This window comes from Sycon ciliatum, chromosome 6 (genome assembly GCF_964019385.1).
Source record: "Sycon ciliatum chromosome 6, ocSycCili1.1, whole genome shotgun sequence".
NCBI classification, from domain to species: Eukaryota; Metazoa; Porifera; class Calcarea; order Leucosolenida; family Sycettidae; genus Sycon; species Sycon ciliatum.
Genome location: NC_088648.1, coordinates 9,743,441 through 9,768,237, shown reverse-complemented (window position 1 = coordinate 9,768,237; position 24,797 = coordinate 9,743,441). Strand labels below are relative to the sequence as shown.

Below are 24,797 nucleotides of genomic sequence, written 5' to 3'. Positions count from 1 at the left end.
TTCCCGTTGACGTCTTTGATCATTCTTTGATAACCCCGCCGCCGCGCCCGCCCCAGCTGTAGCTGACTAGTCCTAGGGCTCTACTGAGTACTGTAATTTCACAAATTTTCGGTGTACTTATATTTTCGGTACTTTCGGTGTGTCTGTTTCACACCTAAAATTTCAATACACCGAACAAACACTAACACACATACTCCAATAGGGAACTGCTTCTCTGTACCGAAAATTTCTGTTCACCTAACCTAGCCTTTTGCCCTCATACCGAACATATTGAGCACCGAAAATTTCTGAAATTAGAGTAATCCTGACTGTTGACCATGGTGCACACAATGGTGTACGCGATCTACAGACCGTAGAATCCCTCGGATAAACCCCTGGGCTTATCTGTTTCACAGCGGACATTTCCGTGGGCTTATAGTTATACAAGAACATGGCCTTATAGGCGGGCACGGGCTTATACTCGGACACCAAAATTGCGCTACTGAAAAGTACCCAGGAAGTGAGAAGCACATTGCTGAAAGGCACTTTGCAAACAAAAACAACCGATGATTGTGTTGAAATGTACAAAAAAAGAGAAAAACCCGTATAAGTACTACGTACATGGTACGACCTTGACCCATGGGCTTGTGCAACGAAGCTTCCCGATGTTCGAACTTGGCCTGGGCTTATGCGCAACCATGGGCTTATATGGGAGTGGGCTTATCCGCGTGATTCTACGGTAATTATTATGTAGTCTCGTAGACCTAGCTACGTCTCGTGGTCTCAGGTGACACGACTACATTGTAATGCGTGGTTCACAAGCGCTAACGCTATAGTATGAGTCTGCGGCGCTAGGGAATGCTTATGAAGTTATGTGCAGTCCGATTGGGTGGTAGTTTAGCGCTAAAACTAACTGTATGTTACTTAGAGTCTGCCCTAGTGGTATATCTAGCATGTACTAGTAGTAGAGCTGAAAACTGTGTGATGAGAGACCACCAATCTATCAGCTCATGTACTGGCAACACAGTACATACATACTTGCAGGTGTCTGGCTTTCCCTGTGCCAGTTGATGTCTAGATGTTGTGCAGTTCGTTACTAATTATTGCCAGTACTTGCGAAGTCGTGTGGAATGCTCTCTTAGCTCTTGTTCATTGTAGATCTACTCTTTGGCATTGTGATTTGTGCCCTTCTGCACTCAGTGGCACTGTTGCTGTAGTACACTGTTGATGGAGTAAAGATCTGTTGCTACTCACTGGGGGCATGGTGAAGCAATGTTCAGCCTCTTGCTTGTATTCACTGATAAAGCAATGGAATGTGGATTAGTGTGTGCGTGTGTGTGTGTGTGTGTGTGTGTGTGTGTGTGTGTGTGTGTGTGTGTGTGTGTGTGTGTGTGTGTGTGTGCTGTACGTGTGTGTGTGTGTGTATGTGTGTGTGTGTGCTGTACGTGTGTGTGCGTGTTTGCGTGTGTGTGTGTGTGTGTGTGTGTGTGTGCATGTGCAAAATGTGCATGGTTGCTACAACCAGCAGTAGTGTTAACTAGAAGCATTGCTTGTGGTTACAAGTTGCTGACATTCTATGTGTGACTGTGTGCTTGCTGTGCCTGCGTGATTGCTGCTCAGCCACGTGACTCGTCCGGGGAATTCCCTTCCAGGCACCAGCAGCAGCGTCTGCCACCAGCAGTGCCGCGCAAGGCCAGCAACATGCGGCCTGGGTCATCGGTGGAGGACCTGCTCTCCGTCGACACGTCCGCCCACCTACAGTCGTCACCCCCATCCGTGGTGAAGCAGAGGACGGACAGCTGGAAGAAGAGCAACGAGCGACTGAGTAGCGGCGGTGGCAGCGGAGGACAGAGAGGTCCCAGCGGTCGCATGCGCTCGGCCAGCGAATGCCCTCCGCCGCCGTCGGGTCCCTCTAAGCAACGTGTGTGGCCACCACCTGCTGGCGATCGCGGTCATGCAGCCAGGCCAGTATCAACCGCTCTGGACAGCAGCAGTCACTATCCTCAGCATCATCCACAACACAACCACCACCAGCAGCAGCAACAGCGGCAGCAGCGGCAGTCGGAACATTACCAGGTGCAGGAGCATGGGTTGGTGCAGCCTAGGCCATTGTCCCTCGACCAATCATCCCAGTCAGCAAGCACAGAGCGGCAGCAGCAGCAGTACTACCACTCTGGCGTACAGGACCATGGCATGAAAAGATCATCAGGACACATGCATGGTTCCCAGGAGACGGTTGCCATGGCTCCCTTTACGACAAAGGCGACGGCTTCTCAGCGCTCGAGAAGTGGCTCCGAAATCGGCCACCAGTCGAGCTTGACGGTTGACGATCCCAATCTTCGAAAGCAACGCTCTGCCGGTGAATTGTGGAGGCACAGTTCATCCAGCGCAAGTTCATCGTTGCAGTCGTTTGAAGAGCCTGCTCCGCCACCACCGGTTCCCAAATCATCACGTCCAAACTTGAACGCCGAGGAGGAGGAGGAGGAAGATGGCTATTCCGAGATTTCAGATGAACTACTCGGCGACTTTCCAGCACCTCCTCCGGAATTAATCACTCCACATGCGGATGATTTGACTGTCCTGGCAAAGCCCAAGCTTATCCTGCAGGACAGTGACAGCGATGATGATGATGATTTCGGTGATGCAGAGCGCTATGAAGACATCGATGAGCCGATCAGCAATGTGAATGCTCGTGCACAAAAAGCCAATCCAAGATTACCGTCACCAGCATCAACAGCAAGCAAGCAAAGTGCTCGCGGACGACGGCAGAAGTTTGGTAGCTCACGCAGGCACAGTCAAACCTCTGCAGGGTCTAGGCAATATGAAACGGGAGCAGGAGCGGCACCGCAAGTCCCTCGTTCGTCTCGGCCAGCGCACCTCAGGGCGGACATGGTGTCGCAGAGTTTTGATTCTGCCGGTATCAGCCCGTCACACCTTCGACCGATGTCGTCGGAAATGCACCGCGGCCCGTCACCTCCACCACCCGTGGAGGACATCATCAGCCGGCACGTTCACACTCCAGGTACTCCAGCACCACCAGTTCCAAAGTCCAGTCGACCAGCACTGACACCACCGGGACCTCCAGCACATAGCAGCCAGAGATCACCCCGCTCGAGTCCACCACCGGTACCGGATAAGCACATCATCAACAACATGCATGCATCACACAGTCGTGGCAGCATGCTATCCCCGGATGTGGACACGCGGCCGAGAAGCAAGACAAGCGGGGAGCTACTGTCGCCCATCCATCGTCCACCACAGCGCATCCGAAGCAAAACCAAGATACCGATGGACGAAGAAGACGAATATCTTGTGCCGCGAGATGAGCTCCTCCCAGCGTCCACCAGCAAACAGCCACCCCCACTGCCAGGTGAAACACTCGACTATCGAAAACGCCAGCAGGAGTTCCAGTGTAGAGTGTCGTCAAGTGTTCCAGTGCGCTTCGGTGAAGGTGCACTGTTCGACGACGACTTCTTTGCCGAGGACAGCACTACAGATCTGTTTGAAGACGACACCAACATCAGCGTACCGGTGGAGATGCTCCGCAGTCAGCAGAACAGTCTGCGACCGCAGCCCAGCTCGCTGTCCATACCGGAAGAGGACTTCGCAATGGACGGCGATGTCTATTGCACGCCGGAGGACGGGTTTGACCAGTTTTCTACACCGGTGTACCTTGCTGTGGCTGATGGAGAGGATCCAGTGGCGCCACCACCACCAATACCGGACCGCAACTACTCCAAACGTGACCTGGACAAGTCACTTGACACGGATATACATCGCTACAAACTTCTTCTCAAGGTGAGTATAGTACTGTTTGGTCGTCGAAGAACTGGGGGAGGGGAGGGGGGGGGGGGGGTTAGCCTCCTAGCCTAGACCGTTCTTATCTTAATATAATATACAGTGTATGCACAGTTGAGTCAGCGTGTATACATTGGTATGCTGTGCTTGGTCGTTCTTCGGCGCTCCGTTCTTCGGCGCTCCGTTCTTTGGCGTTCCGTTCTTTGGCGCCCGTCATTACTGCCGTGACGGACTTAGTGCTTACTGTAGACTGCCGTACGTTAATTTTATTATGTTTACTAATTCCGTGAGAAGGGCGTAACGCATATATTTTAATATAAATAAAACCATCGTGAAATCAAACTTCGCCGGTGAGTTTATGTGTGTGGCAGCAGTGCTCCCATTTGCCATCGTAAAATTCGCCGGTTCTGAGAGATCTCGAAAAATGTTGTGAGGTGAATATCGGGTAGTTGCCAGTAGTCTACAGTGAAATCATGGCTATTTTCTATTGACTGCCAGCTGATATGGACACGCATAAGCCACAGCGTTTAGCCTGTTGATTCAACAGGACTACCCAACTCCCCGTTACTGCATAGACGGTGTGGCTGGCATTCCATACTACCAACACCAGCAACACAGTGCCTCTATTATCGCTAGAAACAACCACTAGTACACTACTAACGTAATAGGGGTGATGCATCCTGCAACTTCATAACTCGAGAAGGAATGGTGATCAGACATGCTCTTTCCCTCCACTACTGGTTACGTTTCAATTCTTGTTGCAAACTCCGTCCAAGTAGCCACGAAATGGAACACCAATGGTAACACCACCGGTTCATTGCCTTTGTCTGATCGCATTGCCTGCCATGTCTGCTTCATGAATTCTCTCTCTCTCTCTCTCTCTCTCCCTATCTCTGTGACTAGGAGGAGCAAATGCAACTAAAGATGATCACCTGGCGCCTGGCCGATCACAGCCTCAACGCAGATGACTACGCCATGCTGGTCAAACGCGAGAACAAGTGCAAGAGCAAGATCATCAGCTTTGAGCACATGCTGGCCAGCTTGGAAGTAAGCAAATGCCGCTCTTTGAGCACTTGCTTTTTGGTACGATCAAACTCCGAGCAGTTGCTTTTGGTACAGTCAAACGCGTACAAGACGTCCCCCACCCCCACCCACCCCCCACATGGAGATTAGGAAAAGTGTACATACTTAGTATCTGAGACTTTTCTTATCCAATCATAGTCTTCATCATTGCGCAATACCATACACCCATTGCGCAATACCATACACCCACACGCCATGCAATGTCCGTGCTAAGTAAGTGTACATCTTAGCGGAGTACATGTACTAAATGCAGCAGTTCCACTGAGCCAACAAATATAATAGAAGATAGAAGAAATCACACGGAAACGAGTCAGTTTTGTGCCCTGTTATCGCACTTTCTGACTGCTTATTATCTTGTTACAGTCGTGGATAGTTGCTTCATAACTCGTTTCCATGTGATTTCTTCTATTTTTACTCCACTGTACTGTTGTTCCCTTTTAATAGCCGGTTGTGGGTACTACAGGTCTGGCATGACCATAGTGCTTCTATTCAGATTTGTACCAAAATTCCATGGTTTTACTGGGCCATGCCTGAAGACTGTCCAGGGGCGTCGGGAGGTATTCTTGGCTACGGTCAGCCATCTGAAGTACAATTTACTCGTGTGGGAGTAGTGGCTGAGCCGAATATTTTGGAAATTTAGAGCCCAGATCAGTGTAATCGTACTGTGTCCGACGCCCCTGCTGGCACATGCGTACTCTAATATACTGGTACATCATATGCTTATGAAGGAGATAAAGCGTAGAACTAGCCAGTGCAGGCTAATTTTTATTTTTCAAGGAAACCCTTCGAAAATGATACCAATCGATTCAGCATGGCATTTTCATTCCTCCTGCAAAGTTTCAGCTGATTTGGAGTCATGACAAGGACGCTATGGCGATTTGAAGATCGAAAAACTTCACTTTTGTTTGTCAAGAAGAAAGACCATGATCGCACACAAATCATACAACCCGTGTGGCACAATGATTTTTGAACGAAGTTGATCCGCGGACCCCGTGCTTCGCGCATGCAGTGATGATGCACGCATGCATACTGCACAGTACAGAGGCTTTTTTGAACGCAGATATGTAGTTCTTCGTCTTCTTCGAAATGTCTTCCAAAATAATGCGTGGTGCTGGTGTTGTTCTCAGCTTCGTCAAGGCAGAATGCAGCTGCATGTGATGCTCCTGTGTGTTCATGCATGTTCTCTTTTCGCGTCTCGACATTGTAGCGTCCAGACTCAGCTCGACTGGAGAAGATTGAGGAGACTATGCAGTGATCCACATGGAAAATCGATGAAATTTGGTAATTATCGTCGGGCGCTAAAAAGCGCTGGGGAGCATGGGGCTAAAACTTCGTAGCAGTCATCCCTACCATGACAGGCATCGACTGGTATATGTTCCATTCTGTTCCCAACCACTACGGGTTGTCTGCGAAGCTTTCTTCTTCGCCGATTCTCGGACAGATCGTACGTCTTCGCACTGTATCTCTCGTCTCCCTCAACGGATCAAAACACGGTTTTCGCCAGGACGAACACAAACCCCCAGATTTCGCGGCGGCAACATCTTCGAGTAGGGAAAAGCTAGCAGCTAACCAGGAATCACCAAAAAACACGTGTAATACTCAGTGTGATTTGCGACAGCTGTCATTGTGCCGCCGCACCATGCATGTACCATGCACGGGAATGGAACACGGATGAGTCGTTTTATTACGACAGCCTGCACTAGCAAGTAGAACGCGTTTCTTGATGGTTCTGTGCATTCTCAATGGTATAAAGTGTAGTGGATGCACATCCCACTGTTTGTCATTGTATCCTTTTATGTGATATGTGTGCATTCATCCGGCCGCGCTGTACGGCATGCCAGTTGTACCGTACGCACTTTAGCTGTACCTGCCTGCCTGGCTTTTCCTTTGATCTCTCTGTCGTTCTCTGTATTCCCACACACTTGTGATTTGTTGTAAACGAAGCTAGTTACAAGATGTCTTTGGTGCGTTTGTAGAACCACTACATGGTGTCAGAAGTGGGATTCGAACCCACGCCTACATAAGTAGTGGTTCTACAAACGCACCAAAGACATCTTGTAACTAGCATAAAGCTGTGGCAGAAAACTTTTGGTGGGTGATGCTGACAGGATCTTATCCCTTTTACAGCCGAGCATTATCTGGAAAGGGATGGGAGGGGGGGGGGGGGCAGTATAGGGAGAAAGTATGACATTCTCTGAAGATATTGATCGATTCCAATTTTTTCTTGTCTCTGTGTGCCTAATTCTGCTTGACTTTCCCCGTTGCCTCTTATCTGCTTGATTGGCTATCGGCTACCTCCACATGCCTGCCTCTCTCTGTGTGCTATCTCATCATGCCATCTCTATCTCTCTCTCTCTCTCTCTCTCTCTCTCTCTCTCTCTCTCTCTCTCTCTTCTGTCTTCCACCGCGGTTGTCGCAATGCACACATTGTTAGGTGAGCAAGACCGGTATAGAGGGTACGCCAGGCCAGGCGCAGGCGGAGGCCATTGTGCGCGGCACACCGCCAGCCGCCAGACGCAATACAGACGCACGGAGCAGCGCACTGCGCAGCGGCAGCACACTCAGCAAACGCATCAATGCCAAGAAGCAGCAGAGACAGCAGCGGCCAAGCTAACGCGACAGCACCATGGCTGATCAAGCCCTACTGGAGCGAGACCAGTGGCCCAGCACATCGGCCAAGCATCTAGACCAGAACACCAGCATGACACTCACTGGTAGTAGGTCATTTGTACTTTCATGTTTTATATCTATTTGAGGTTGCCACACTGGCATTAGTGCCGGTGATATGCAACTTGCTTGCTGCTTGCAATAATTACACACGCCACCCTGGTCTTAAAGCGACCATAGCAACACTTGATTGACAACCCCACTGCCCCACCCCGGCTCCGCCTTCCTTTGAAATCCATAGTGAGCCCAACCCTCTCATGCCCTGCCCCTCCCAATATTCTCTGAGGGGGGGGGGGCAGAGAGTGAGTGGATGCTGCAATAATTCACCACTTCGTTGCTTTTTTGAGGGGGGGGGGGGGGAGGAGTACAAAACATTATTCTCACTTGCTTTATTTAATTATGCTTATTTGATCCATTTGAGAGAGGTTCTTACAATTTATATACAATTCAAATAGATTTTTCATTCGCAATTCCTAAAAAATTATGCTTTTGCTGATAGATACTTTGCAAATTATCTGTATACTGATATCACAAGTAAATCTGCAATGTAAAAATAATGAGATGATTCACATTTACTGACTGGCTTTTGCTGTGTGGTCTGTACAAAATATTTGGAGAAATGTTCTGCGTGTTGTGTGTTCTCAATGCTAAAAATGCAGCTTGCAAAACCGGAATGCTATGCACAGAGGGAGTAAGAAATATTGCTCAACATAATGCAATTCAATTCACAAGAGAGAGGGGAAGCGGAGTTGCAACTCCGAGTTTCACGTGGTCACAATCATCGGGCGATAAATTATTTGCCCAGTGTAAACAAGCAAACAAACATTGCACTCCACTCATCAACATCATGACATGACAGCAACAAGGCATCACGCGTCCGTGTGGCCATCGTCCGACATCTCTATGACGACGACGGCACGCTTCTTGTCCTTCTCGGACAATGGTCGACCGTGGTAAAGTGCACTCTCGGCAGTGGTCATTTCCCCGCTGCCGAAATTAGCCGCCTGTAGCACGTAACGACCGGTACCGACAATGGAACGCGGCAAGCTCATCTGCTCTCTCGGAATAATCTGGTTCAGTTCCTGGTTTCCCGTTGCCGTGGAGATATCGGCGTAATCCTCAGCTCTAGTATGTGAGAGCAGCTGTACAGTGGTGTTATTGCCGGAGGTCTGTTTAGACTTGCTACGCTTAGGCGGTGTCGGTTTCCAGCTGGCCGATGTGGCGGTGGCGGCAGTTGCATTGGCGCCGTACATTGTCTTCTTGCTAGGCGACGTAGGCCATGTGCCGTATTGACCAGCCACTGGCTCTAGACCGACAGTGGTGGTGGCCAGACCAGGCTCACAGTCGCCCACATATGCGGCGGTGGCCGTCGTTGACGACGCGTCTCGCTTCTTCAGCGTGGCCGTGCGCGTGACGCTGACCCGGTTGCCGTGGAAACTGATGGGATTGGCGTGCAGGTTGACGGGAGACACGGGCGAGGGCGGGGCTACGTGCACCACTGCGCCCATGGTAACCAGGGGGTTGGCGTACATCTCCAGTTCGTGAAGTTCGTCCTCTTCGGGCTGCTCGTCTGGCGATGGCCTGAAACAAACAAAGCGGAGGACAGTCGAGTTGAGATGATCAGTGATGCCATTGCGCACAGGCAGCACATTTGCCATGTCGTAACCCGTGGGGAAGCAACCTGGCAGTTTACCCCGAGCTTTGCGTTTCAACATTCTCACAGCCTAGTCAGGAATGCATGCATCAAGTTTGCACTCACACTTCAAAAATCCCTTTCTGGCTCCAATTACGGTACAGAAGTTCAACTGGATTAGTTTGAGTGCTCGGTTCACAAATCTGGTGTATTCTTATCAGTGTTGTAGTGCAGTATGTGTGCATGGGGTGTTTTGCTGTTGTCAAAACTTTGCTTTTTGTCGAAGCTCGTGCTGGATGACCTGACCATTGTATTACTACAAACGAATGGATAAAACGGAAATCTCTGGAGATAGTACACTGTTGGTGCCGGCAGCATCAGCCAGTACAATTCAATGCATACCGATATTCGATTGTACTTCCTTCTAACTTGATCCAGAGAAATGCCACGGATGATCCAACAGCATAAATTTAATGGCAACTGAGTACCAGATACAAACTATGTACTCATGTGCTTGACAGAGTAGACACTGATCACAGCAACACGCTTGCTACCCAGAGTGGAGCAGCCCGGGGTGAGTGAGGACGCTGTTACCCTGTAGCTGGGATATCCACCTCAGCTAACACATTCACCAAGACAGTCCAGCTCAATGAAATCCAGTCATGTCACTCAAATTTGCGCCTTCCACAATTTCGAAGCCCAGCGTTGTATTGGCAGGTCTATGGCTGCGTAACGCCCGGCGTATACTTGAGTGACTCGACTGGATTGCATTGAACAGTTCTGTACATGTAACTCATGGTGCAGCTCTCGAGGGAGTCATGATTTAAAGTCACGGGTCGGAATTCACTGACCAATACTCGCTGAATGAGTCTAACCTTGGGTTGCTTCGATTGGACATACGCCGATCTCCCGCATCACTGGCCCGGTCTGCCGCCACACGCTCCTTTTCTAGGTCGAGATTGCCATGATAGGTGGTCATCATCTTGTACACTCTACACACACATTGCACACATTACACACATTACACACATTACACACAGCACACAGTACACACAGCACACATCACACAGCAGATGCACCATGCCGTCATTTACAGCATCAATCCCTATAATTATTATATGACGGGCATATCACTCTGACCAGTAGTTAAGGTTCTGTCAATTCCTATTGATGGGGAAACACTGAACCATGTTTTGAGAATACCTCAAAGAAATGTTAAATTGGTACTACGGAATACATAATATTATTATCTTCAAGCACAGAACTTTTAGAATACATCACCTAGTGGATATTTGAGGGGGCTCTGTGGACAATACACAGCACCATGGACTAATAGCATGGGTATCATTTGCACATGGTCAGTGAGAAGGGTGGATGACAAAGCGAGGAAAACCCCAAATCTACTAGTCTCTTTGCACATTCCACCAACACTATACACGCGCACAGCCACACACATGCATGCACGCACACGTACACACACACACACACACACACACATACATACATACATACATACATACATACATACACACGCACAGATAAGCCCCTCACACAGCTGAAGAACGGTGACCAAAGCTCCTATCAACCAATGAGTATGCGAGTACATACCTCATGAACAATTGCTTCCACTTGGACAGCGAGTGACGATTGACTCCCCATGTTCCCATGGCAATGCCAATGGCAACTTGAGCAATGAATCCGATGAAGATGACACCAAGGTGAGGTTTATGCTCTACTGTACAAGATGTTTCATCCCCCGACACCAGTGCAGGCAGGTTGGCATCACCGGATATCGCTGCACGTGCTATTTCTGCTCCACGGCAACTGGACAGAACAAACAATACAGGAAGAATATAATATAGTGGCTACACACACAGAGAAGACGCATGGTATTGAATGGGGTGAGTGCAAGGTCCTCAAATCTCCACTTCCTGCCCCCTTCCAAGAACTGGATACCTCCCGCCAAGGTCTGTCTGACCTGTCGGGCCCCTACACGCATCGAGTCTACACTTGACACAACAGGACTTTCGCCATGGCCCTGCCTCTCCCTCCCTCCCCCCCCCCCCCTCTCTCTATCTCTTCCTCTGTCTTACCACTAATCGCATGCCAAGGACCTGTCAACCTCTGGAGCCGGACTTTGGCAAAAGCCACATTTGTTGCATCAACATACCTGACAAACAGATGAAAGCTCTCTATCCACGAGTCCTTGCTGACACTCTCGGTGACGTGGACGGCAATGTTCAGAAGATGGAACAAGAGAAGAAGGAAGCTGAACAAACCTGGAGGGAAATGACGGGGGCAAGAGGAGGGGAAACACACCACAGGTCAGTACGTGACACATCCCGATATACACACACAGACAGCTGCATGCACTAGACTAGGAGGGAGATATTTAAGACAGACAGACTGAGCAGGGCAGGGCAGGGCAGACATACTGGCTACAAGTATTGTACTGAAATCAGAGTTGAGGCCGATACGTCGCGATGGTTTATGATGTCGTTACGGTAGTCAGCCTATGGGCTAGTAATGGTGACAGTGAATAATTGCACCGACATCAAACTGGAGGATTTAATATTACGGTTAACTACTTTTGATCCTCCCCTACACACATAACACACATACACGCTGTGCCGCTTCCAGGTTGCTTTTGGCTGGGGACAGGAATCAAATTCAGTCGGTCAAAAGCAGTGCGCGATGTACAACAAGGCAAAAGACCAGACATCATTCACTGGATTGTGCACAGTTCCACACGCACATACATACTTTCACTGGTACGTACTGTGCATTGTGTGCATTGTGCACTGCAGTGCAAGTATGCAGCTCAACAGCGTATCTTGATATGCGCTGAAGTCGCTCCGCAGGTAACATTATGGTTCGACAGGAGGCGGGAGTTGGGAGACGTGAGGAGACCAATGGTACTTTTCAGTGCTCGCCACTCAGTGAATAAACATAAGTTAGAATGCCTTTGTGCATTTGCATACACAATTTGTGTGAGATGAGAGAGTAGCATTGCAATGAAAAGAACCATCTCCTAATGACGTACTCATTCACAGTTTACATCTACAGTCTTGGCCAAAGAAATACGACCTCATGAATATTATAGAACCGGGGACTATTCGGCCCTAGCATCACGCACACTGCTCTGCGCACTTGAGCTCGGCGCTACTTTATCCGTGGGGCGGTTTATCCGTGGGGTGGGATTTCTCTAATAAGAACCATACATGTACCGTTATACTGCTGTTGTAGTCATCGTGCATTATCAGATGTCTCCATTACCAGTGCTGCAAATCACACTGATACTATGGAGCCATGCACGCACAGTACAAACAACACACTGAAATGCACCAGCGAGTACCTATCTTTACGATGGTTTCCTTGATCAGCTTATTCGACTGGCCGCTCAAGAAGCTGCCGTTGGTTTGTTGACGCCGAAGACTTTCCAAGTACATAACACCTGCAGGAAACATTGCCCGAAAAGAACGTCTGCTGCCAACTACGACTAACGTGCATCGAAAAAGTAATCGTGTGATGAGAAAATGCACAAGACTAAGATCAGAAGCGTATCAGTCCGAACAAGCTTCCATTAAATGTGTTAAAACGACCCTTGAAGCGGATTTCTCAAACACCTAGAACCTCCCCGTTGCTCTGTATTCCAGACTCATCCTAGCCTAAACCGTTTCCCATTTTCATGTATTACAGTCTATGCACAGTTGAGTCACCGTGTATACATTGGTATGCCGTGCTTGTTAAAATAATATAATTCTAGCCTGTTCATTCTTCGGCGCACCGTTCTTCGGCGAGCGACAGTACTGTACAAGTGACAGCCTGAAAGTATGTAAAGTGGATGCATTTTGCAATTTTTCAACTCTTTTGCAATGGTGATCAGTGAGAAGATTACTTCTTGCCACGATGTCATACAGTTATTCATCACATGGTCGTACCTCTGGTTAAGAAGATAGCTCCGAGTAGGATAGTGACGCCTTCAGGTATGAGAAGGAGCATGATGCGAGCGTAGTTATTCTCACGGATCAGACTCAGGTGACATATGCGACCCAGCCACAGACCATCCAGCTACATAGTGGTGAACAGCAAACACACATCATACATGTAAAGCACACACCGTACATATACATGCCGTCTTGTCTACTTTGATTATCCATTGTGCCACACACAGTTTTGCCATGCTCAGTTCTATCATTCAGTTCTACTATTCAGTAACATCACAATCGTTTACATGTATATCACAGTTACCGTACGTATGGAAGATTCCGCTGAGTGACACTCTCGCTACGTTATATGTGTGCAACACAACACTCTGGCTAACGCTACACTCTGGCTACGCAACACTTGGCAACGGTAATATTGGGATTTTTCAAGAAATGCATCCATCGTAAGACTACCGCCAAAGAATCCCTAAGTCAGAGGAGGTCTTGACAACTACTCTGATATTGCCGACAGTGGTGAAGACTAGCGCACTACGTAGTCGGCAGCAGATACAGCAGTCAACATGGTGCAAAACTGGCATATGCATGGCACTGTTTGGTGGGAAAGCACAGCTCGGTATACTAGGAAAGGTGTGCGAGTACAAGAACAAGATCCTCCCAGTCGAACCATCTTGCAGGTTGTGAGAACGCATCATGCAAGCGCCTTCCTTTACGCATTCAGGACGTGCAATGTGTTTCATAGTTCCTTAGTTCCGGTTCTATTCCTTACTCTCTGGCTTTACATCTTCAATACTGTTGGGCAGAATACTGAGCGAGCATATCCGGACTGGGTTTTTTTCTGCAGGTCCTCTAGTTGGGTCATTTTGCAATTCTGATGCTAGTTGACAAGGCGGTGTTCAACACCAGTGAGCTTCATGAACACCATGTAGAGGCATCAAAGGAAAGTCACTTGCTTGGCCGTGTCGTGGCTTGTGAACCACGGTCAAAGCGATGCATTAGCCATTGGTAGTTCAGCCGTGTTTCGGTTCAAGAACGCCTCGCCTAGCAGCACATCCACTCTTCCTGATACGAGTGATATCGTGGTCAGGTACAACATGTCTGGTGACCGTTGCTAGGGTTACCGCCAATCAGGCACCCTTCTCAGCCTGCAACATTTCTCCATAACGCGGCCCGTTCAAGCAGGCTCTTATTACACGATACACCACACTGACACCGATCTCATGACCTTCCCAGTGCTTTTTCAAATGCCCCCCTTGGAAAAGAACTTTGGAAGAAAAAGAGGTCAAATTGAAAGCATGTAACGAGAGAGCTTGGAAGCTCAGGGCCCTACGCTATGCTTTTTTGCCTTGATGACCCAGGCAAAAAAAGCATTAACCTGGGATTCGAACCCGCACAATCGCCCTGCATGCATCCCCCGATACACTTCGCATACATACTAATTCTTCCAAGTTGCTTCACGTTATGATCTTGCATTTGAAAGCCCTATTTGAATATTGTGGCCAGCTGTTCGTGGCCAGCCGTCTTTGATGGTACGGTACGGGACAGGTACGGTCGAGGGTAATGCGACACCGTCTACCACCTTGATGGCCTAGGCAAAAAAGCATAGCCTAGGGATGTTATACATTTTTCAATTCTCCTATTTTTTTCAATGCATAACCTGGGATTCGAACCCACACAATCGCCCTACATGCATTACCCGATACACTTCGCATTCATACTAATTCTTCCAGTTGCTTCACGTTATGATCTTGCATTTGAAAGCCCTATTTGAATACTGTGGCCAGCTGTTTGTGACCAGCTGTCTTTGATGGTACGGTACGGTACGGGACAGATACGGGATAGCGCCAGACGGAAGTCCGTCCGCCACAAACAAACAAACACCAAATTAAAGCTGTGTGGACCTTGGCTAGCGCCAGACGTTACTGAAGTAACGTCTTCTGCATAGCTACAGGAACAAATATAATTAGGGCTGAAACGATCGTGGATTTTCAAGTATCGATTACTCTTTAGCTGAACGATCGAGTAATCAATTATAATCGTTAGCAAATAGAGTCATAATTCTGTCCAAACATTACTGTTTCCACAAACTATGCCTTCATAATACCAACAAATCTGAATTAGTGAAAGGGTAGCTCCGAAACATGGCAGTTTTGAAGTCAATTTAACCTCTGAACATGAACCATACCCCTGGCAACTGCATACGCCCAGCGGAAACTGATTCAAACTTCACAAAACGAGGGTTTACAGTAATTTCTTGACAAAAAATTAAAAAACGCAAAATAATCGTAATCGGTAATCTGAACGATTGCTCGATCGTTAGAGTTATCAAACGAGTACTCGATTATTCGGTATAATCGTTTCAGCCCTAAATATAATAAATAGATGTGTTATTGACCACCATGCTGCGGCACTACCAGCATCGATAACCGACATCTGCCAGCATTGCCCCAGTACTCGGTGGATAACACATACATGATGTACGTAGGTGGGAGTGCTGATCGGGCACATCAGTAACTTTTGGTGCCCGCTTGTACCACATTACAACTGGTTACAGACACAGAAGAAGGCTTGGTTGCATTGATACTTGAAATACTATAAATAAAATACTCAGTGCGCTCTGGATGAACACAGCATTCACGAAAGAAAATAATAAAGTCAAAATGTGACTCATTTCCTTCACTGTCCCGAAGACTATCTTCTGGTGTCAGAGGTGCTGTACCAGCACCCAAACAATTCGGCTGTTCAGAGTCCAGCAGGTTGCTTTCTCGCTGATCTACCAGATGATCCGAGCATTTATCAACCATGCTATTTCTCAGGCTATTAGAGAGGTTCCACACTACGTAAAGTAAAGTGACTAAGTAGTTGGGAGAAACCCGTGAATTCGCGAGTTTGCACTCCACCTACGGAAGGTTGTCTACGTAGAGTACGTAGGCTGGGCTCTGATAACGTAGGTGCTCCGTAAGTGATTTTGGGTACATATTTATGACTCTCTCCCATCCAACTCGACCCGGTTGTACACTGCCGCGCTCCAAATTGCTCCGTATGGCGGAACACAGATCCGCATGTAGTGTACATAAAGATTTTTCGTAGACTACATTTTTTTACTAACGTAATTACGTTATGCGGAACCTCTCTAATCTTGCCTAATCAAACCGTACATTGTTTTTGGGCCTCCAGCTGTGGCACAGTAAGCAAAAATATAGGAAACACAAGGCTGTATATTTCCTATTATGGTGATGAGATTGGACAGCATGACATACCCTAAAAGGTAAAGCCGGTGGTATACGCCCACTCGCAAATACACCTAGCCTCCATGTGCACTCCCATGCAGGAGAAGTCAACACTTCTTTTTAAAGATTGCACCCATGCCCATGCTTGGGCCTGGGCGTATGCATGCGCCCAGGCGCCCAGGCACGGGCACAATGTTTCAAAGTACAGAACGATACCTGGCTCACTGAGGCTGGGAAATGACATTGGACACCGTTTTTTTTTAGGAAGGGAGGGTTTCAATTACATGTTGCAATTGATGCCGGTTCCAAATAAAAGCTTTGTATACGTCCAGCAAATCTAGGCTGTTCTTCTATACGTCCAAGGCCTATACATGGTCCTTCATGGTAGCAAGAGTCCTTAACCCCAAGAGTGTGCAACTGGGGTCTGGCTGCTGTAGGCCCACTGCGCGGCGGAATTCCAACATTATGTCGTTCCGCTGAGGCACAGAGGCCAAAAACTTCGCAGTCTGCGGTGCTTGGAGCCAGGGAGTAGTACAAGCGCAACGAATGCGTACGTCATTGTTGACGTATTTTGGAATTCCACCGCGCGAATCTCCATGTACAGAGCTGCACACTCTTGGGATTATGGACTCTTGGTGGTAGTCAAAGAGAACTGAGACTGTGGCATGCGTTCTCTGAGTCTGAGATGTTCATGTGAATGCACGCCAACTCACTTGCATTGTGCCGAGAGCAGCACCAGTGAGCAGGGCGGGTAATGTCCACGCTATGATGTGGTGAGCCAGCAGCAGCTTGCGCGTGTCCGATGCTGATGGCATCTTGGGCTTGCCCAGGTGCAGGAAGGCAAAGTTCCAGGAGATGGCCAACAGCACAAACCTATCACACGGAGCACAACGATGAGAATGGAGAGCAGTGGGTTTCAAATCATGTAGAAGCCAGTGGATACTGGTGCTGGTGAAGACCGAGTCACAAGGCCAAGTTGACAGTATTCGTGCTTTACACGGGGTAGCTGGCTAACTTTCCTGATTTTTACGTGCAGGGGGTTATCGAGTGAAGTGCTCTCAGCATACTTTGAGAATCGGACCTTGGAACGTGACAAGGTATTGCTGCCTCTTCAGTTGGTGAAATAATGGCATTTTTTATAAAAATTAATTTACCTTCACGTCCACAAACACAAAGACGCACCACTACACATGTCAGGGGCGTCGGCAGGTCCGGCCAAAGCCGCACCGATAATTTCATCTTGTGACTTTTGAAGCAATCAAATATGCATGGGCTGTCTGGGCACAATTTCCCTAACATTTCCCGGGGGCAGGACCCCGTTGAGTTTGAACTCTGCACTGCCCTAAAAGTATTTATATTACAATGCTATCCCATTCCCAGCATGTGGCTCTTACCAGACATGAGCTGCCATCGTGAAGTAGAAGATGAACATGAAGCTGAGCACACACTTGAAGTCACCAACTTCACTGCAGAATTTTTTTCACAAAGAGAAGTCCAATTTCAGTCTCCACTCCCCGAGGATGCTACCACCCGGAGCAATTTAGCAGATACACTATACAGTACCAAATGATGGGGGAAGGGGCGACTGGTGGTAAATTGCCCAAAGCTCCATGGGACTACTGTGCTCCTGTTCAAATGGTGAAGTAAAAAGTAGAAGCTAGCGCCATACAACTTTACCAGCACCTTGCCACACGCTCCCAATCGACTGTGTGCTGCAAGGCTGGAGTATCCACAGGCCACGGAGCCAGCTCTTCAGGGTTGTCGGTACGCGCTCCATGGCTACAGGTTGCGGCTACAGGTTGCGGCTACAGGTTGGCTACAGGTTGGCTACAGGTTGGCTACAGGACCCCATGCGTACAGTATCATGTGAAGATGCCAAGACCTCTAGTCGGTTGAGCATGACAACCGCCACCAAGACCTCTAGTCGGTTGAGCATGACAACCGCCACCAAGACCTCTAGTCGGTTGAGCATGACAACCGCCACCAAGACCTCTAGTCGGTTGAGCATGACAACCGCTACCAGCACCATCTCACCCCATGCTAGCTCGCTTCATGTGCCTTCCGGGGAGTTGTATGTTTTGTAAAAAAATTGGATGCATTGCAAGTTCAAGCTCAATACGGATAATGGTGGGGATACCTACATACCAGCAATTTGCTACTGTCAGTAAACAGGTAACAAGCTGGTATGCAGGTGCTAATTCCCAACCTACCTTGGAGCATCAAATCTGAGAGTGCCGTCTTCGTAACAGATAATGTCATCACCCTCACTGTACGTCCAGATCCAGCCAATGGATGAGGCACACAGACAGATGTTGATGTTCAGCAGCAGTACAGCTGGAAACTGTCTGGAACGTGGATCCACAAGAGAGCTGATCTGCCAGATTAATAATGCAGTACCAAACACACGCAGCGCAGGAAACAGTGTATTTGATATATTGCCATCCTCATAAGCACGCACCAACACCACACACGTACGCACACGTACACACACACACACACACACACACACACACACACACTCAGACACTCAGACATGCCCATCGCGGAAGCGATGATAGTGAACAGCTATGTTAGACATAGCAACTTGTGCTAGGATTACACCATTCAACAGCTTGCAAGGCTGATGAATTGACCGCCACTAATTTTAGCCTGGTACCCACCATACAGCTGATTGAAGTGGCTTTTTCCAGCCAGTGAATCCATATTCATTGATCATTTTTTCCATTTTTTAATTTTTTTTCGACACACACACCACACCACATACTCCGGCATACACTGGCTGTTGGTAACCACCCAGGAGAAAGAAAGAAGAGCTAGGAGGATGAAAAAGACAAGAAAGACGTGTGCGACCATAATCGTCGGGAATTGAACCCGCAACCTCTCGATTGGAAATCGACTGCACACACCACTTCACCATACGGGACACACACGCACACGCTTGAGGTAACCAGTGTAGACAGCATGCTGATTTGATGAAAGTATATACCACACTACACTACCACACTGCCCCCCCCCCCCCCCAAACACACACACACATCCACACACAGACACAATACAAACTCACTTACCAGTGTAAAAGCAGTTAGCAGCAGTGAGATGGTGGCAAGTGCTATGATGGTGCGACTAAGCCTGTCATACTCATCCTCCTCATACCAAACAGAGTCATGACACGAAAGACCACAACCTGGCAGGAATGACACCTACGAAAAAAACAGGGCAGGGAAACTGGTCAATTAAAAGTGTGGGAGTAACAACCATGTCTTCAGAAGCACACAGATAAAACTAAGAATAAAGTTCAAAGTATTTCCAGGCATTTCACCCAGTGTTGACTGCACACACTTCACTCATCTCTTACTCCCAATTGAATGTGGGGCCCCCAGTCAGTGGAATCTGATGATCACCCTGTTTGGGCGCATTCCTGTCACTCAAGTTGAACCCTGGTGTGAAAGTTGAAGCCTGCAGGCATGGTGATCAGGTGACTGGTGTAGGCATGATCACGTGGCCGTATATTCAACCATATTCCATTGGGAATAAGGGCCATGTTCCATTGGGAATAAGGGCCATGTTCCATTGGGAATAAGGGCCGGACGCTGCAATCCTGCTCAGACCAAAACCAGTCGACTCAGCGTCCAAAAGACTAGAACATATGGGCCAATTGCGGTCATCCGTGCTTTTAGAAGAACGCAATGGCGCTTTTAGTGACATTTTGCGTACAAATCCCCATCTAGTAGGGCGCAGTCACCCAGTTTCGGTGGAAGTGCGCGAGTTCGGTTGGGAATAAAGGAGGAAGGGGGCGCCACAGCTTGCTCGCACCACGACCATTCGACTCAGCACCCCGGAGACTACAACTGGTGAAAAATTGATATTAATTTTAGGCTTTACTTCCCCTGTCATTTTTGTTGGCATGTCTCCGAGGGGTTCTGTCAAACTACCGAATAAGCCAACACTCGTAATTCAACAAAAAAATAGTCCGTGTGGCTCATACTACGGTGGTCAAATGAACCATGATATACAGGGTAGACGTCTGTATTTCGTGACAAAAATATCTGGATGCAGCTTATACCAGTTTATACTCAACACTCCTCTCGGTATCCAGTGTGGCTTATTCTCCGGAAAATAAGGTACTTTCCAAAAAGAATACAAAGCCATACTTGCGTCTGAGTGTGTGAGGTACGTACTGGTAGCATTACAGTCATAATTGAACATCTGAAGCGACAACTCTCTTCCACTGACTGCTTTAGACGCGTTGCAGAGTGGTGGCAAAATGCTACAAAGAACAAGTCACTCACCTGGTGTCTTGTGTCCTCGGTTGCGATGAACGGCGCGAAGCAAAGCGCTGCTCCTGCTCCACCACTCTGACGCTGCTGTACGGCCGTGGAAGCTCCGGGAAACCCGGTTGGAGTCGGTGCTGTCGCATGGCTACTCCAGTTCACAAGGGCGCTGCTCCAACTCGGAGGAGCTGCACCTGACGGCAAAATGGTGTTCATGACAAACAGCCAGGCGAACTGCACCCAGCAAGCGATGGGAAAACTGGAAATAATTCTAATGACACGGTCACTGAAACTTCCTTCAAACTTAGCGGTTACGTCTAGCTACTTATCGTAAGTAGCTAGCGGATGTCAAACGAACAGACTTGAGCAACAATGACCGGTAGTTTCTTGGCCTCGATTCAGTTCTTCCCTAGTTTCCGCCAGGCATACCATAATGCTTTTGTGTGGCATTCAAACACGCTAGAAATGCCTTTCGGAGAAACGCCTCCGCTCGATGCTCCTTTCCTGGTGTACTGACCAGGGTCCAGTAATCAAAGCCCAAGTCTAAAACCTGCATGCAATGCACAAATCACACCAAAAATATCAGCAAGCGACACACGTCCACATTCTGCTGCTATATCGACTGCAAAAAGAATGTCAATTCTCATCTTCAAGGCCGCTTCGTAGCCGGCGCGTGCAAACCACGCAACAAGCCTCTGTGCAACTACTTACCTGGGAAGTGCGCTGTACCGGAGACATCGACAGGAGCGTTCGCAGCAGGACTATCGGCACAACCGGACATTCTCTCCTCTCCCGGGCCTGCTGAACTAAAGTAGAGGGCACCCTGGTTGCATGCAGTCCTGCTGCGAACTAATGAGCACACTCTGTAGCTGTAGCGTGTTTCCGGAAGCCGCTCGACACGACAGTTGCCTTTATTCTTTATCCACGCAACCCTGTTCAAAGACGAAGCAAACAGCAGCGAAGCACTTCAAAACCATGTTCAAGTGCGCTATCGGGAGAAGAAGCTACAGAAACTGCCTCACTGCTTTATATCTTCCCTGAGCATTACGACTCCGACACTCATAGATCTACTCAAAGCTGAAAATAATGACGATGCTATCGGCTGGCACTTTGGCAGTCGCAAGTGTCCCCGTAAAAGAGCGCCCTTTGGACTTCTAGTTCTGGCGCTAGCTTGGCGTTCAAGGTGCGGACCGTCGCGCCTTTTCGTGCAGACTGTCTGTATCTACATCATACAGTGCTGGCAACTGAAATCCGGGTTTCAGTTGCCAGCGCTGTACTTCATAGTAGATCTACCGTACATGATGGTACACAAGTACAGACTACAGTGACAGTATAGTAGGTCGCACTTCGCTGGCGTGTAGATCCAACACTTTCACGCATCTGTCGTTAGCATCTGTCTGCTTGATGTTTTGTTTTTTTAGTATTACATACTAGCTGTGCGCAATGCATTATTAAATTTTATTATGGTGCATGTGCCCGCATTCTAAATTAATACTCTGACGTCCGGAAGGCTGCATGCCAACATTTGGGCGGAGTGGAAGGACTTGCCCTTACTGGCCTTAGCCTTAGATGTACAGACAAGAAAAAGGACCAAGGAACTACAAGTTACGCTATAATGTCCACTAACACCACCAGTTACTGAACTATCTGCTCATGCGATAACATTGCACGACACTGACCGACTGCTAGAGCTGTTGTCCAGTTAGTTGTAGAACGTCAGTATCGTCGGTCAGTGTCGTGCAATATGTTATCGCATGAGCTGATTGTTTAGTAATTGGTGGTGTTTAGTAGCGGACATTACAGCATAACTTGTAGTTCCTTAGTCCGTTTTCTTTTCAATAAACTTATCGCCTCCCCCTTCATTCTACGACTTATCAACGGATCACGAGACATTCCAGGACTTTAGTCACGTGACCCAGCTACATGTATGTAACTATTATATACCGGTAACCCAATACTAGTTCATAACTACTAACTAGTATTAGATAAACCTTGTTATAAAAAAGTTTCACGGTTCGCGTGGGACTCGGCTGGAAGCTGGGCTTTCCGCATCCGTAGGAACGCCACCATCCTTCAAGGATCAAGGCGCAGATGCAGACGACACGCGCATCACTTGTGCACAACCATGATCGACTCAACGATTCAAAATATTACGACCTGCTCGGTGTGGGACAAGTCCGTACATAGGTCAGACTCATAGCGCCCGGGAAATCCGTACATAGCGTCGTCTTCGTCCTTTCGCTGAACAATTGTGGTCAGACTTTCGATCTCCATTGCCGAAATACAGCCATCTGTGGCCATCGCTGAGGAGTTCACTAATAAAGGGTCTTGTTCACTGGCTTACTCACTGGCTTTGCACTGCCACTCGAACTCTGAGGCACTTTGACCACCTAAGATGAGGTAATCCTTTCTTTACAAATTGCCTCAATATTTTCTCACCTTTAGGGCAATGAAGTAATTTTTTTCCTCGTGACTAACTTCGACCGACCAAGTTGCCCTGTCCCAGTGATCTACAATACTTATATTGCACATTTGTGAAATATTGGACCTATCCAGATAAACGAAATGACTTATATTCGAAATTACATTTTCCAAAGTTTTCCTTCACAAATAGTCCCAATTTGTTCTCACCTTTAGGGCAATGAAGTAATTTTTTTCCTCGTGACTAACTTCGACAGACCAAGTTGCCCTGTCCCAGTGATCTACAATACTTATATTGCACATTTGTGAAATATTGGACCTATCCAGATAAACGTAATGACTTTTATTCGAAATTACATTTTCCAAAGTTTTCCTTCACAAATAGTCCCAATTTCTTCTCACCTTTAGGGCAATGAAGTCAATTTTTCTTCAGGACTAACATCGGCTAACAAAGTGGCGCTGTCCCAGTGATCTACAATACTTATAATCATTGCACATGTGAAATATTGGGAGTCACAGAGTGAGGAAATGGCCTAAATTGAAACTTGAACTGTTCTGCCAAGTTTTATGCAGTTAACGCAGGGCTGAGAACCCGCAAGAGCCATCCCGGATGATCTTGTGCGCCACCAACCGAACCTTCGGTGAATGTTCACAAGGTTAGAAGCTCGCACAGATAACACACATTGGATGCTAATAGTAATACAATGCACTCAGGAATGTGTGCAAATACGACAGAATTAATTCCAAATAAAGTCAACAATATCTGCCTCAACACAGTGCTATCAACCTTCCGTATTTTCCATATTTGTACGGAAAATCACTACTTCGTCCACGCTATGGATTTTGAGAAAAATGTACGGAAAATTGAACGGGATTGATCAGTATGTATAAGCATTGCAAGTGCAAGCTGAGCGATGAAAAGAAGAGAACCGAGTGGAAAGAAAACGCTGCAGTGGAGAGTCCTTAGAAAAGACTTAAAAAATATCAATAATATCGCTGCACGAGATCATCCTTATAAGTAATAACGTCAGCTGATCGTACTGTGGTTGATTCATACGGCGGTAAATACACACCTGCCTACACACGCTCTCTAAACTGAAAAGTTATTCTGGCACAGAGCTCTCCTTCCCGTCACCACCACCATCATCAGTTCGCGTCTGGCGCCTAGTCGATGCAGGGTGAGTGGTGTCCGACATAGCAGGCTAGTACATCAGGTAGCGTATGGCGCATAGCAGATGACACAGCAACAACATAGCTTGATTGCGACGTACCTTTCGTCCCGGCTGGACTCATCAGGCAATCTTCTTCTTAGATGTCTTCACAAGAAGCTCAGCTTTTTGACTCAGGAGAATGAAGTTGAAGACTCCACTGCAACTGCACTTATGGTTGGTTCATATGGTGGTAAATATACACCTGGCAATATGGGGGTAAATACTAGGTAGTAAATACACGCCTGCCCAGACACGCTCTCTAAACTGCAAAGTTATCCTGTTACAGAGCTCTCTTTCTCACCACCACCACCACCATCAGTTCGCGCCTGGCGCCTAGTCGATGCATGGTTAGCGGTATCCGACATAGCAGGCTGGCACATCAGGTAACGCATGGCACATAGAAGATGGCAACAACATAGCTTGATTGCGACGTACATTTCGTTCTCTCGGTGGTGCTGTAGCCTGAAAAAGGAAATAAGACAATGCATCCACATGACACAGACAAGTAATTACTGTTACAAATAATGCATACTGCCTGATAACAGAGAAAGAAAGTCAAT

At 47.8% G+C, this 24,797-nt stretch overlaps 2 protein-coding genes across 2 annotated transcripts in view; one reads left to right on the top strand and one right to left on the bottom strand.

Annotated features, from left to right (window-relative positions):
* Positions 1–8,149, top strand: part of LOC135819321 (uncharacterized) — a 37,327-nt gene extending 29,178 nt beyond the window's left edge. Inside the window, exons 29-31 of the mRNA XM_065332507.1 lie at positions 1,600–3,777; positions 4,681–4,824; positions 7,295–8,149. Of these exons, the coding sequence (XP_065188579.1) occupies positions 1,600–3,777; positions 4,681–4,824; positions 7,295–7,474 (2,502 nt within the window). The 3' untranslated portion in view covers positions 7,475–8,149. The remainder of the gene's footprint in view (positions 1–1,599; positions 3,778–4,680; positions 4,825–7,294) is intronic.
* Positions 7,949–21,615, bottom strand: LOC135819323 (protein smoothened-like). Its single transcript, XM_065332510.1, has 12 exons — positions 21,317–21,615; positions 20,624–20,839; positions 19,403–19,534; positions 18,545–18,708; positions 17,729–17,800; positions 17,048–17,207; positions 13,102–13,231; positions 12,516–12,614; positions 11,331–11,439; positions 10,769–10,984; positions 10,036–10,152; positions 7,949–9,108 (listed from the first exon to the last, which is right to left on the bottom strand). Exons 1-12 carry the CDS (start codon positions 21,341–21,343, stop codon positions 8,397–8,399), a joined length of 2,154 nt encoding a protein of 717 aa, XP_065188582.1. The 5' UTR covers positions 21,344–21,615; the 3' UTR covers positions 7,949–8,396.
* Between the last annotated feature and the right edge of the window lie 3,182 nt (positions 21,616–24,797).